This window comes from Marmota monax, unplaced genomic scaffold (genome assembly GCF_021218885.2).
Source record: "Marmota monax isolate L192 unplaced genomic scaffold, Marmota_monax_Labrador192_F-V1.1 WCK01_AAM20220418_F8-fsc00006, whole genome shotgun sequence".
Taxonomy (NCBI): domain Eukaryota; kingdom Metazoa; phylum Chordata; class Mammalia; order Rodentia; family Sciuridae; genus Marmota; species Marmota monax.
In genome coordinates this window covers 30,059,922-30,076,032 of record NW_026693712.1, presented here as the reverse complement: position 1 = coordinate 30,076,032, position 16,111 = coordinate 30,059,922, and the positions used below count along the sequence as shown (strand labels likewise).

At 35.3% G+C, this 16,111-nt stretch overlaps 1 protein-coding gene across 8 annotated transcripts in view; it reads left to right on the top strand.

The window, feature by feature from the left end:
• Pam (peptidylglycine alpha-amidating monooxygenase) overlaps positions 1-16,111 on the top strand; it is a 310,405-nt gene that overhangs the window by 99,232 nt on the left and 195,062 nt on the right. For all 8 annotated transcript variants that reach the window (XM_046459990.2, XM_046459989.2, XM_046459988.2 and 5 more), the window contains exon 2: positions 14,698-15,162. In XM_046459990.2, the coding sequence (XP_046315946.1) occupies positions 15,071-15,162 (92 nt within the window). In that variant the 5' untranslated portion in view covers positions 14,698-15,070. The remainder of the gene's footprint in view (positions 1-14,697; positions 15,163-16,111) is intronic.

Below are 16,111 nucleotides of genomic sequence, written 5' to 3'. Positions count from 1 at the left end.
TTCTCATCTTCCAAAATAAAAAGTCACTAAATAATGTATAGAACTGTTAACCAGTAAACCAGAATGTTACCACAGTGGGGAAAGCCAGAAGAGCCTGTTTAAGAGACAGCCAAAGAGTTGTATCTGAACAGCAGGATTTGGTGGACTTGGGCAGAGGACTGCTGTTTTCATCACAGATTTTGAGTAACTATGTCACTTTTAATTTTCTATACATACTACTCTGAGTTTTTTTTTAATTAAAAATAATTATTTCCTTTTTTTTTTTACAAGGAATTGAACCCAGGTTTGCTTAAGCATTAAGCCATATCCCCAGCCCTTTTTTTTTAAATTTTTATTTTGAGACAGGGTCTTGGTTAGTTGCTTAGGGCCTTGCAAAATTATTGAGGCTGGCCTTTGAACTTGCAATCCTCCTGCCTTAGTCTCCTGAGAATTATTTCCTATTTCTAAACTTGATAAATACCCCAAATTTCTCAGACTTTACTATGAGACCCTGAATAACTGTGTGATGTATTGCTTTGTATTCCTTGTTCCCATTTGTTTGCTTAGTATTTATTGAGTGTATCAACATATTATTTGTGTGCTAGGTTCATGGATACACTGGTTGGAAGAGATGGGATGAAGCTCTATGCTTAGTGGATTAAAAGAAAGAGAAAAAGAGTCCCCTCACCTTTTTTTTTTCCCTTCTGAACTAGAGATAATTATGTTAGTCCTAAGCAAGTATAGTGCATAGAAGTAAGCACTGAAAATCACACCTACCTTCTCTGTAGCTGACATAAACTTCATAAACCTCCACCCTTCCAGGTAGTTGGGAGATAATCAAACTTACCCATTAAAAGTATGTGACTCTTCTGCTTTAGTATTCTCTTTTCATGTAAATTCAAGTCTCTTTAAGAGGCTGTTACACCTCTTGGCCCTCTTCCTTTCTAAAGGAGTCTCTGGGTTCAGTCTAATGGAGCAGCCTCCCCTCCTAAACATATGTAGTCTTTGGAAGAGGGAGAGTTAGCTGAAGGACATAATGCCATTTTAGAACTTCAGCATGGACACAATTCATTTTTTCCCCTCTTTTATTAGCTAAAAGAAGTCATGTGACCACCTGGTGGCTATTAATTTTCACTTCCCTACCCAGCTGGGCCTCAAGCTACTACAGTTGTGGGAAACTGAACTAAGATTCCTTTACAGCACATGCAGCATGTAAGGGTAAAAGCAAATTTCCCCTCGAAGGTTCCCTGGAATAAAGTGGCAAAGGTTAAATAGGAGAGAAGATATACAAATTTGTTAACATGCAAAAGGAGAAAAAAATCACAGGTGTGTAATTACCCATTAAGCCCCACATTGTTCAGAAGCTTATATACCCCCTTTTTCTTTAGGTGAGGGGGAGAACAGGGAATATCAGGAAAACAGTAAATGGTTTTTAGGGCTTTGGAGAACAATAGTTTTGGAGAACATACAGTGGCCTAAGACAAAGTTCTGGTCTGAATAACACATATAATGATTTGTAAATGATTCTCTTTGAGTCTGAAATATGGAAGCATATAATAAAAGTCTGTCCAGGTTTGCTGGCATACTTCATTCTCTCTTCCTGTAATATGGGTTAATGGAAACTCAGGGAAGATACCATGATTAATTGTTTTCTTCCTTTAGGGGTGGGGGTAGATCCTAACTGTAAATAGGAGCTAGCAGAGGAAAGCCTCTTCAGGCATTTGCTGCTCTCTAAGCTACTTTAATTTAAAATGATCAACATACCTGGGGGGCATATTTTGGGATTATAGTTCCTGCACTCCTTCAATGTCCTACAAAAAATCTGATGTTTAGGAAATTTTGATACAAAGAATAGAGAGAGAAAAAAAAACATCAAGAGGTAGCAGTAGACATTAGCTACCATTAGGTCAAAGATTCAAATACATAAATTTGTGGGGCACATTTGAGGGATGAGAAACATAAATTAGCAGATTCCATTTTGGGAATGCAAAAGCAGAACGGTACATTAATTGGATCTACTGGAGCAGTAGGAACATAGTATTTGGAGAACCTAAAACTGACTATTGGGAAAACTCTGTTCATTAATCAGATGTGCTCTCCAGTTAGCTCAGAAAATAATATTTTGTGTGCATAAACATGTGATTGCTCCACTTCACAATTCTTCTCTAATTTGATTAGTGTTGACTTTCTTCTTAGGAGGAAAATTAATATACAGGAGGTTTCAGGAGTGTAAGTAAACTGCTCAGGTTGTGTGCATATGTATTACATTTTGATTATGTGTTGGAACATGTTGCATAATTAAACTTAAATATTTTAATGATATCTCATTTGCTCTGTCCTTGGAGGATAATTGTAACTCAATAAAGAATTTCCTTTCTAGTTTTGTTTTGTTTTGTTTTACTGTAACAAAGGCAGCTTTAATGAAACTTTATCTCATTATAATATACCAATAGTGCTTTTAATATCAAAATAATAGGTAAAATCTATCCTAAATGTTATTCTTTTTTAGGAAAATAATTAATGCTGCTTATTTAACTTTTTTTCTGATTTTAACATAAACATTTGGTTAAGATAAAACTTAATGATAAAAATTGTTGACCTCTTTGCTAGCAAGAACATTTTTAATATTTTGTGAAAAGTATCTTTACATTTATGAAGTTTCAGAAATAAAATAAGCTAGGCCATCTTAAAATATGGATTTGGCTAATTCACAGTGAAACAATAGTACTGTTAGTATACTTTAAAAACCCTTAACTTTGAGTTCAAGATAAATTCAGCACATTTTAGTTCAATATTATTATGTGAAGAGGAAGGAATTCACCTTTTTCTCTTAAAATTGATTTAATTGATCAAAAATTTAAAGTGTACATTCCTATGATATTTGAATTAACTCCTCTCATTTAACAATATCATTCTTTCATCTCTATCATTCAATTTTTCTTAATCACAGATGAAGTTACCATGAAATAAAATACAAATTTCACCGTGTCAAAGAACAGTAATTAGCACAATATATTCATATTCTTCTGAATGTATACTCAGCACAGCCAGCTTAGAAACTGCCTTCTCAGTTGGTATCCATCCTTAAATCAGTGATGTGGTCATCTGCATTAGCTATCATGATTGTGGAAATGACTGGCCAGTCAAGCACAGGACATGCATTTTAAATGTATTGACAGGGACATAAGTTTCCCTGAAAATTGTATATGGTCAGCTTTTTAAAAGCATGGTCAACAGATTGTGGGGTCTACTGATTATTTTTATAGTTATATTTGTTACTATAATTGTAAAAGTTTTGACAATGATCTTAATGTATTTAAAAAATATTTTTAGTTGTAGATGGACATAATACCTTTATTTTGTTTGTTTACTTTTTTGTATATTTATGAATATTTCTGTTTTTACCAAATCTCTAGGAATATGCCATTTTAAAAGAGGTAACATTTTAAAAGAGGTAACATTCTTAAGGTGGGATTATTGGAAACACTGTTTGCCTTATCAATAGTTTTTCCTGTAGTTAAGGATTAGTTGTAACCTGATCAAGGAAGTTTTCTTTTAAATCTGCATGATTTTGTGATTGAAAGTTATAATCTCATAATAGAAATTCATATGAATTTTAATCTTTCTAGGAATAAATTGAATTCAAGAGAATCAAGCATGTAACAGTAAGCTAGACTACTCATACAGCATGTGATACCACTGTAACACTTAACCATATAATGTATTTCATTTTTTACACTTCTTGTAATTTTTTACACTTCTTGTCAATATTCCTCTAAGCAGATCAAGGGTTACTAATAAGATACTGTCTTACTTAAATCCCAAGAATCTTCCATTTTATATTTTATTTATTATAAAATTTATATTTTATCTATATACAATTTAAAATATATATTACAAAATACAAATTTTATGATAAATAAATTTACTTTCATTTATATTTTATTTCATAAATATCTAACTGCATTTGGAATTTGAATTCATGTTATTTACCTCCTCTGCGGATGTCTTTGAGCAGTTCAAACTTGAGGCTAAGACACATAATACTTGTCAGTGCTGGTGCCCACTGAATGTTCCCTAATACTCCTGAAATAATGTTGATAATTCCATTAGAATATTAGTGATTACATTTCAAATAATTTAGGTTGAGATTTTAGTTATATTTTGACAGTTACTGTATTTGCTGTCAGTTTTAGTGCTAGGAAAAGTGTGTAACTTGGTCTTTTAGCCCTGATTTTTCTTGACTTCTTCAATGATGGTTGTAAAGTGTTTGCCATCTGAAGGTATTCTAGTACTCTGAAATGTTACTTGAAGATGAGACATATATATGTGAATAATGAACAATGAAAAATTAGAAAGATAAAGAAAGAGAGCAACTTATGATCGCTCTGGTGCTTACTTTTCAGAATTTGCTTAGTTTTGTTTCTCACACAACCCTCTGATAGAGCCATCCATACCCTCTATTTTAGCAGTAGGAACAAAAGTTGAGAAATGTGAAATGAATCTATAAAACAGGATTTAGTGCTACAATTTCTGACTTCAAGTGCAAGTCGTGTGCACCCTCTGTTTCATACCAGTGGTATTTATCTGTTATTTCAGAATCCCCTGTGAGAAAGGAGCTTTGGAGTGGGGGGAGTCTGGAGTCACTGGCAGGAAGCAACACATCTCACACTTAAAAGTGTACTATTGGTTTGGTTTCACTTATATATGGTATAAAATACAGATTAATTTCAAGGCATTGTTGAATCAGTAGTAATTTAGTTAGTTTTTATGTCATTTATTAATAACTACCCAAAGTACAGCCTTTAGTATGGCCTGGTGGTTAATAGCTCCTGCCTTCAAAGTCAGCTGAACCTGTGTTCAGTCTCCACTATACCACTTATCACAGCAGGACAAGCAAGTTCCTTAACCTCTCTGTCTTTGTTTTCATATCTGCAAAGTGAAGACAATAATATAACAACTCAGAGAATATTGTGAAAATTAAATGAAATAATACATAGAAAGTACTGGCATCTGGCAAATACCCAGCAATTGTTAAATATTATTTTAATTATTAATAGTGTCATTATTCTAATATATAAGACCATAAAGTACACTTTTTTTTTTTTAACTTTCCTACATTAAAGATATAAAGGTAGGAACCATTTCTCCATACCATACTGTCTTGGGTCTTTTTTTTAAATTTTGGTCAAAATTGGCAAACACAGGAAAGCTATTTTACATTTATAACAGAAAAACTCAACTTTTAGTTATGATGTAACTGAAGGTTAAGGCATGTAACTTCAGTAATGAAGAAAGAAGGCAGATGAGATCAACTGGGAGTGCCTAGACCTGGCTCTTTGGAATGTTACAGCTGGGACTGCACTCAGTGGGTCTCTTAGTCCTGGAGCATCATGGGCCTTCTCTTTTTTTCAGCTTTCAATTAAGTTCTAGGGTGTATTGCAAATCACTATGGGAAACCTTGTAAAGAGGATTAAAAATTGGAAAAGAGCAAGCCACTCTTTAAGTACCTTGTTAAAATAAACCACTTCTTCCTAAGCTCAAGACAGCAAGAAACAGTTTAATAGCAATGAAATAAACTCACCACCTGTTTGTGCAGCAGCATCAAAGAGTTCTAACAAACATAAGAATGCTTTGATCATTTTCAGCCAAAAGAAAATTATGAAGCTCTTCATTGATTGTTCTTGGGGAGTTTGAGGACACTGATCAAAGAAAGTTATTACTATTATAAACTAGAAATTAAAATATCTACATATAAGCTACTTCCACAGCTCACAATTCTTTTAATGGTGAATTGCACATTTAAAAATTCAAATGGTCATCTTATACTTAAGCTAAATTTTATTCTAGCAGCTATACTCTAAATGTTTTTTAAGCAACTGTGTTCTCTTTATGTTAGTGACTTTCAAATTACCTAGTTGGGATGATTGAAGGGGCAGTGTGCAGTGTATGTTTTGTAGAATCCCTCTAGGTTACTGTAAACGCAATTGAGCAGAATTATGTAAGTTAGAGTGTTTTGACATTCTTTCATGGTCTTTAACAAAAATTCCCATAAGTTTTTCAATTATATAATAGCATTACATGATTATAGATTTTCACTTTAAGTACTATAATTATATAGCTGAGAGGCTTGAAGAAAAAGATAGCAAAATTTTTATAATAGGAAGGGGTGTGTTTATGGGCATTTTATTGTATAGATTTGAACATTTGTAATGGAAAACATAAGAATCGTTTGAAAATATGATTCTCTGCTATGGGAGAAAATGCTTCTCTGTGAGTAGCACAGAAGCAAAAGATAAAGTTTAGTGTTGGTTAAGAGTGAAAATCTCAACATTTCCTAGATTTTCTTAATACACAATGGAATTTTACTCAGAAATAAAAGAGAATAAAAGCATGGCATTTGCAGGTAAATGGATGGTATTGGAGAAGATAATGCTAAGTGAAGTTAGCCAATCCCTCCCAAAAAAACAAATGCCAAATGTTTTCTCTGATACAAGGAGGCTGACTCATAGTTGGGTAGGGAGGGGGAGCATGAGAGTAATAGATGAATTCTAGATAGGGCAGATTGGTGGAGGGAAAGGGAGAGGCAGGGGATCAGCAAGGATGGTGGAATGTGATAGACATCATTATCCAAAGTACGTGTATGAAGATATGAATCTGTGACAACATACTTTTTATACAAACAGAGATATGAAAAATTGTGCTGTATATCTGTAATAAGAAAAAAAAGACTTATTTTGTAGTCTCATGTTCTATGTCTGAGCCAGTTTATATGTGTAGTTAGTAACTCTTGCCTCTGAACTCATTAGAAGGAATTTAACAATTTAAATGGAAATGCATCAGGAGTAACTATGCCTAAGGATGTGTAGTTATAAACAGGAAAAAAAATCCCAAACATCTCATAAATATATTGATCAAAGGCAAGAAAAAGAAGGAAAGGTGGAGCCCAACTTTCAGACCACATCCATGGGAGCAATATTTGCCCTTAAATGCAGTTTTCTCCCTCCATTCTATACTAATATCCTCTTAAAAATAGAATCAAATACCAACACAAAGGATCCACACTAAATATCTCTGCAAAACAAGGCAAAAGGCATGTCCTCCAACTCAACAAGAATATTGAAAGAAGAAGCAAGGTGATGCCTGCAGAAGTATTTTGTCCTCTTCTTCTGAAACTAAATTCTATGTGATGATCTAAGCTTATAAATAAATAAAACACCTGGTGGGCAAATGAGTAGAATACAAAGGAGCTGTTCTACCTCCGTGACATCATCAGAAACTATTGAATGGTTTTTCCGTGTAGTTCAGTAGTCTCTTGAGAACATGCCAGTGCAGTCCTCTGAGCTAAAAGACGTGTGCTGTTTGGAACGCGGGGATCTGTTTTATTTTACATTAAAATATGCTAGCACTGAATTTAGATACATGTGTTAGGAAGTAACATTTGTATTAGTCAAAGCTGAGAAATTTAATTAAGAATTATGTCTCTTGTTATTTTCCCCATGGATATATTTATAGGACAGACCAATTGGATATTTAAATGGACATGTTGAAGGAGTATCTGGAACTAATTATGGAAACCAAAAATAAATTAATAATGAAATAAATACATAAATAATGTGCATATTTTTTACTGTTGGAATATTTTTATTGCAGTAATATCATATGCTGAATGGTACTCCTGAGATTTTTTTAGCATATATATTCTAATAGGTACCCAGTCAATTCTGACTTACAAGAAAAGGATACTTCAAATTGGCTATATGTTGGAAAAAATAAATCCCAAATAAATCCATGTGCAGAAAATGCCATTCAATTTGGCATCTTGCTAATGAATGGTGCCTTTTAAAAAAATATTTATTTATTTATTTTTTTAGTTTTAGTTGGACACAATATCTTTATTTTATTTATTTTTATGTGGTGCTGAGGATCAAATCCAGGGCCTCACACATGCTAGGCAAGCACTCTACCTCTGAGCCACAACCCTTGCCCATGAATAGTGCCTTTTTAAAAAGAGAAAATTTAGCACATTTAAGTGAGTCAAATCCTATGCTATACATATAAGGTGAAGTTTACTTTCCTATGGAAAGAAAAAGTGCTGCATCTCAGTGATCACAGCACAAGTAATTGTAAAGTATCTCCTAGTAATGTTATGAGGAAAGCTGCCAATTTTTTTTTTTTTAAAAAACACAGTAAAAAACAAATGAACAAGCAACTACTCCTGAGGTCTGAACAGTATGTGCTAGTGGTAAAACAACTACTTTTTGTCACTGGGTGGTAGTTTGAAAAGAGATGGAGGAGACCTCTACTCAGACCTTCCAAGTTCTTTATTCCATCACAGAAAAGAATTTAAGGAAGAGTCAGGTCTTAGCAAGAGAGGAAAGGATTTATTAGAGTGGGAAAGATGAAAGTATGCACTCTCAGAAAACAATGTGGGAAATCTCTAGTGAGATGCACAGCAGGCTTTATATCAGGTTTTTAATTAGGGTTCAAAATTAGATGGGTAATGTATGATTCAAAGGGGCTGAGCTCCTGTGGTGACTGGGAAATGTTGAGCAAGATAGTGTTTTACCGTTAGGGCTTCTAGTTTGGTATATAGCTTTCAGCTTATATCAATGTCTCTGTTGGTCCAGTGAGTAATTGGGCAAGAAGGTCATGGTCCAATCAAATGTTAGCCTAGTGAGGTGAATGATCTCTTTCTATGGAGGTCTTTTTTTCTCATTTACTACATTCCAGAAAATGTACAGGGAATGGAAAATTACAAAGTAACTTATGGGCTGTTTTGCGCGTCTACGGATACACACTAGTTGTTTGTTCTATATTTTAATAGGTATATTTTTTTCTTAAGAGATTCAGTGTTCTATCCCTAAATTTCTGAATAATCATGACCTCAGATTCTGAGAGCAGAGAGGAAGCAGTAGGGACTGTGGCAGTCTGAAGACTGCTGGCCACATTTATAGAGAAACAATACATGCCATGGCTGATGGTTGCACTGTGGGAATGAGGATTTTATGTGAACTCTTTCATTTTTAAATGTTTACTCAGAACTCAGTTTAGGGGAAGAGTTGGGAAGACTCTTTAAGCCACACAAAACCAACTTTTGGATCAAGTTTGAACCACAGTCACATGCCTCTGATTTGTTTCCTTCTGAGTAATGTTTTTAAGCTAGTTGAGGAAATGTTAATGTTTCCTTTCATAGGAATGGAAAAGAGAGTAGGTTACATCATATAGTTGAGTAGTTAATGGCTTAATTGTGGTTTTAGATTGCCTGTGTTTATGTCCTAGCTGTGTACCCTCAGCAAGATTGCTAATATCTCTGTATCCTAGTTTGCATTTCAGTAAAATAGGAAGTATAGTACAAATTTCATAAAATTGTGAGAATTCAAGTAGGAGACGGACAAAAATCAAGGAGGTTCCCAAGTATGCCCAAGTATGATGGCATATGTCAAGGGAACACAAATGCTAGCTGGAAGCGACCATGACTGAGACAATTTGAGTATCAAGTTATGTAACAATACAAAGGTAATAGATTAAATCCATTGAAGAAAATAGGCAACTATGAGTCCATTACAATATAATAAATGAATAAATCGAAAGTTTGATGAGAAGCAGAATATTTATAATGTTAAAAGTCTCTCCATCAAAAAATATTAATCACAAAGGGAAAAGTAGTAACTATACAATGGAAAAGAACAGTGGAAACCTCCTGAATCAAATGGTCAAATTTAACATCATCAGTAATGAGACAAGTCAAACTCATGCTACTATCTACAGATAAGCTGTGAAGTCAGTTACCAAGAAGATGATTCTCACCTTTTAGTATTTATGTGCTTAGGCATTCTTTTCCCATACCAAGTGCTGCTGATGTGGATAGTCAAGAAGAAGCTACAGTAATGATGGTATGTGACTTCTTATGCTACATCATAAAAGTCATCATGCCAGGTACAGTGGTGCACTCTTGTAATCCCAGGGGCGCAGGAGGCTAAAACAGGAGGATCACGAATTCAAAGCCTGCCTCAGTAATGGTGAAACACTAAGCAACTCAGTGAGACCCTGTCTCTAAATAAAACACAAAATAGGGCTGGGGATGTGGATCAGTGGCCAAATGCCCCTGAGTTCAATCCCTGGTACCAAAAAAAAAAAAAAAAAAAAAAAAAAAAGCCAGCTGCCATGTTGTAAGAACACTCAAGCAGCCCTAGAAAGAGGACCACATGGTGAGGACATGTCTTTCTGCAAGCATCCATCGCTAATTGTCAGCTATATGAGTGAGCCCTCCTCAAAAGTACATCATCTAGGTCCTGTGAAGCTTTCAGATGACTACTGGCCTGAGCAACATTTTGACTGCAGTCTCATGGAAGAACCAATCAGCTAAGCTTTTCCTGATGAACAGAAACTGTGTGAAATAATACTTACTGTTTTCAACTACTACTAAGTTTTGAGATTTGATGTAGCAATGGACAGTTCATTGCATAGAATCCAGCACGCTTTCTGAGATATACCTGTTCAAGATGCATAGCCAAATCTAGTACTAATGAAACAAAAAACAAATGCAGATTGAGGGGCATTTTGCAAAATAACTACCCTGTGGTCTTTCATAATCAGAGTTGAAGTCATATAAGTTAAAGACAGGCTGAAACACTGTCCTGGAGTGAAGGAGACTAGAGAAGCGACACATTTCCATGCAGTGCCTGATTCTGAACTGGATCATTTTGTTTATAAAGGTTATTGCCTGGCAAAGTTTACAGACAGAAGATTAGATGATAATAAAGTATCACTGAGAAATTTTAAATTTTATGGTTGTGTAGAGTTACACAGTTAGATGTATTTGTTTCTGGGAAATCACACTGAAATTTCTGGGTATTAAAGCATCAGGAGAGTAACATTCTTCTCTTAAATGGTTACAGAGAAAAATGGTTATTTATACTGTACTTGCAACGTTTCTGTAAGTTTGAGATTATTTAAAACTGTTTGAATTATGCAAAAAGAAAAAATAATATATCATAGAATATGCTCTAACTATAAAATCAGACCCATATTGTCCTTTTTTAAAGGGATGCACAGTTCTCTGGCTTTTGTAAGTTTAAAAAATATATATTTTTGTTACCAATCTTCTATTGATGGGCATTTAAATTGCTTCCAGTTCTTTGCTATTATAAACATTCAGTTCTTTGTTGTCAGTGCTGCTAAATATCCTTATAAACAATTTGGTTCCCTGGTTCAGTTTTTGCCCAAGAGTAAATCCCCAGAAGTCAAAATAGCTGTGAATGGATATGCATCCTTTAATCAATTTAATCATAAGTCATACTAGAAAACCACATAAAATCTGCTTAGAAGAAAATGAAATTTATAATTTGTTAGTTATTTTTGTTTTTCCCCACTAGAAAATAATTTCTGTAGGAGTAAGAACTTTATCTCTCTTGATTATCACCACCCCTAGCATTCAGGCACTCAATATGTATATATTGCCACAATGATAACAGCAATCATTTATTACATGCCTGACGCTGTTCTAAGGATATTAAATCAGCTATTCCTGGCAATGGTCTTCATGAGGTAGGTAGTATGATTCTTTCTATTTTGCCCAGCTTCAGGTACCTAGTAAATGGAAAAAAACATGCATCAGGCACTTTTCCTTCAGTTTATAAGTAGCTATTATGCTATACTGGTTTACTTTTACTAAGTAAATTAATCCATAAATGAGTCAATGGCCAAGATATTTATTTGAATCTTTAACCAATTTCAAATTTCACCTAACTTTTGTTTTTGATTTTTCCTTTTTAAATGAAAATTAGAGGGAACAGATTGCTCACTTTGCAAAAGCCAAATTGGTTTTACGCTTCCCTGGACTAACCTGTACTTAGTACCTTTTAATAATGCTGCACCAAGAATTAACATCCACATGGGTATCTATAAATCATTCTCCCCTGAAGAATTTACAGAGATGTAAACAATATTTGCTTTGTATTATCAGTAAAATAGTAAATCTGGGCCTGTAACTTGAATCTAGGAGGCAAGCCTCTTATTACTTGTTTTTCAAACACATACTCTTGCTCTCAACTTTGCCCCTGCTGTGCCCTGTACCTGGCATGCTCATTGTCTACCTCCTGCAGTAGAAACTGTAAGGGTCCTCCAAGGGCCCTGCTCAATGGCCACTGTTCTATTGAAGACTGCTTTTATCCTTTTCTTTTTTCTTACTCTCTCTTGAAGTTTCTTTTCTTCCTTAAAATTCCCAGAGTCCTTTTTAAAGTACTCCTCTAGGAGAGTACTTTCTTTCTTTCTTTTTTAATTCTAATTTGTTATGTATGACAGCAGAATTCATTACAAATCATATTACACCTATAGAGCACAAATATCTCTGGTTGTACACAAAGTAGAGTCAGACCATTCGTGTCTTCATACATCTACTTAGGGTAATGCTTTCCATCTCATTCCACCATCTTTTTGTAAGTGAGTACTTTCTAAACATATCTCATATTAATTGTGCAATGTTCTCATCTCTTAATGGACTATATTCCCTTTTAGTTTTATTGATCTTATAAAACCCCAGTATATATCACATTATTTTACATCAAATATGAAATTAAGTTTTTTTGAATGAGTCAATGAGTGATCTCATGAAAACATTTTAAATCTTAAATGAGAGACAAGATTTTTGAACATTATGTATTCTGCATTATCAGGAATTAAAACAAATGGAATAGACATATTTTCATTTGACGGAGTTATATTTTGTCTTTATAAGGCATCAAGAAATAAGAATGATAATTACCTTTCTTTTCTATAATAAAAGGTGTTCTATTCATGGTGACAAATATCAACCTTGCTTCTATCCAGAACTTCAATTCCCTTTTCTTTAAGTGAATGGTTTAGGGACATCAAAGGTAGTAAATCAATCAAAGAGAGAAGAGGAGTCCCCCTTCCCTCAAAGGCTAGTACTGAAGGGTGTGCTTCTGTTAGAGAATTTTAATAATAAATTTGTTTTCAAGTGTTTGTATAATGCCAAATCTCCTTGCCAACTGGAGGAAGGACTGTTCTGAATGAAATTATAAAATATAATTCTTTTCTCACATTTATATGTAAAAAAAAAAACAAAAAACAAAATTGGAGGATGTTAAGTACTGTCATTCAACAGGATTCTACTTTGTTTGGAGCAAAAGCAATAGCACAGCTGTTAGGCCCTTTGTTTCTCTTCCCCCTAGAGTTCTTTTCCTTTACCCACAGGATAAAGACAGAGCTGAGGGTTTGCGTTGTTGAAAGCTCAAATAGCAAGCCAAAGAGAAAGTTCAAACAAGTAATATCAGTCTTTTAAAAATGTCATTGCTTATGTAAATTAACTGGGTCCTTGGTTGCTTGTGAGCCTCAAGCATCTTTGAATTGGTTGGATACTAAATTATGTTTTTTTAATACCTTTAAGTAATTTATTTACTTTTATGTCGTGCTGAGGATCAAACACGTCTAGGCAAGCGCTTTACCACTGAGCCACCTCCCCAGCCCCATAAATTATGTTTTATTTGTATTTGGTGTATGTTATGTTTCTTCTATGTGGAAAGTACTGACCATAAGAATACCATTAAATTTAAATTTAAGGTTAGTTAGTGCTTTTTGGTGTTCTCTCTCTCTCTCTCTCTCTCTCTCTCTCTTTGGTTTAGCTTCATTATGCTGTAATTTCCAGAGGATAATTTAGAGGCTAATATAGTTGAGCACTTCTATATGATCTTACTGGTGTTTTTTGTTTGTTTGTTTGTTTGTTTATTCCTTCCTTCCTTCCTTGATTCTGAGCCTGCTTTTAAGGACTTTAAATTTTCTTTAGATCAAATAGCTCAGTATGCAAAAAAGAAAAAAAAAAACATACTTTGGTGGTAACCTGCTCTGAGCCCTAACATCTCTCACTTATATTAATAGGAAGTTCTTGATTATGCTTAACCTTTGTAGAAAATTCATTTAGAGCTAGCCAAGATTCTGCTTTTTCTCATTACGTTTTGTAAATCTCCAAACTTAGGAAAAAATATCTTTAGGGAGGCAAGTCTTCTATGTGAGAAATTATTACTTTGTATATTAGATGCTAGATTTTTAAATGAGTATTTAAATATCATGTTAGCTGCCAAGTGTTGGTTTGTTTTAAAATAATTCCCAGAACTTGGGCAATTACTTCTCTGGCTATTCTTGGGAGTTCTTGGTAGGGAGCATTTTAATTCTCTATCTGTAGCTCTAGGATGCATGTATATGAACATGCCTTTGTTCTCGGTGTTTTTCTATTTGATTGTTGTTGTATACAAGTCCTTTGTCCTTGCCTCTTTCCCCCCTTGTATTGTAGTAGATCATTTATGCAAATAACTTTGTTTACATTGAGCAGCGGTTTTGAAGTGCTTTTGGGGGGGAATAGTAGACTGAGTAAGAAGATACACAGAATGAGGGATGGATGTGAGTGAGAGTGAAAAGGGGAGAAATGAAAAAAATAAACAAAAAACTGGGAGTGGGCCTGGGGGAGGAAGACAAGCAAAAGGCAAAAGAGGGGCTATGCTTGGGGGGGGGGGGGCGGTAGGAATTGTGAAATCTTGGAGGGCCAGTAGTCGAGGGAGGAAGATGAACAGACCAGCGTTTTCCCCAGGCTTGGGCTCAAGCTTGTGAAACTACTAATGTATTAAAGAACCTCAGCTGGGATTTGCTGAGGACAAATGCTGTAATGTGTTAGTCATCCATTATCTGCTTCTATTTTTGCAGGTTCTGAATGATGACTGACGCGGGTTTGTGTGATAGTCCTTACAGTCCCTGTCATTCCCGAGTGATAAGGAACTCGCACGTCTAGCCCCAGCACCAAGGCGAAGCAGCAGCTCTGGAGGGAGGCAGGCTTCCGCTGGCCGCCAGGACAGAAGTACCACCTTTCCACGGGTTTCTGCCCGCAGCTCGTGACCGAGACACCTCGCCGGGTCCAGCTCGCGGCTTTCGCAGGCAGCCGGCGTGTGGCCGCCGCAGGACGCCCGCCGCGCCCCGGCCATGAAGTAGCGGCTGCCTGTGGCGCCGCTGCCCGACCGCCGGCCCCAGCCCCGCGCTGCGCTGCCAGGTCCTCTCCTGGCGGGGCCGGAGCGGCGCGGACATGGCTGGCCACGCGCGCAGCCTGCTAGTTCTCCTCCTGACTTTGCAAGGCAGCTGCTTGGGTTTCAGAAGCCCACTTTCTGTCTTTAAGAGGTGGGTGTGTTTGTGTTTATTTTAATTTTTTTTTAACAGGCGAAATACTGTTTGGGTGGGTTTTGTGCATGCTGTTTAGAAATGTAATCACTTTTACGAACAAGTGTTGGCGAAATACACAAGGTTGATTTTTCTCTACAGAAACGATTTGGAATTTTAGCCCAGCAACTTCTTGTAAAGTCTCCCTTGCAGAAAAAGCCCACTGTCTTGTAGCTGAGTTGCTGCTCTGGCTTCTAGAACTCCAATTAGAAGTTGTGATTTCCAATACTAATCACTCCCTCTTGGGGAGATATTTCAGAAAGTACGATATAGTCATTTAGACTTGAATGCCTTCCTGTTTATAACAGCTCGGAGAATAAAATATCAAGATCAGTGGTTAGGAGAAGCAGATCATGGACTGTAATCGCTCACTAAGAAACATTGAGCTGTATACACACGCCCCATAATTACCATATTAAATATTTATGTACTTCTACATTTGTAATTCACATCACAACCTTTTATTTCCTCCTCATATAACTCTGCCTTCCAGCAAGATTATGATCAGTTTTTTTTGTTTTTGACCTGTAATACCGGACACTCACAACATAGTTACAAAAATTTGTATTGGGTTATGGTTAATATTTGCCATTAGAAGATTGGTATGTGTATTATAATTATAATTTGTAATGTATTAATACTGTATCTTCATTAACTAGAAACAAATGTGTATGTTGACAAGTTTTTATTAAATCAAGTTTTGAATGTAGCTGCTTGGTTTCTTTGATTATATTTTGTTTATAAGTTGGTTGTATCTTGGTCATGGACTAGAAAATGCAATTCTGAGTGTCTCTGATAACATTGTATGATCATCACATCTTTATAGAGTCTTCATTGGGCCTGTTTCAACATTATTTAACCTTAAGGTCATAGAAGTCCTTTTTTCCTCTACTCATTATATTAAAGAATG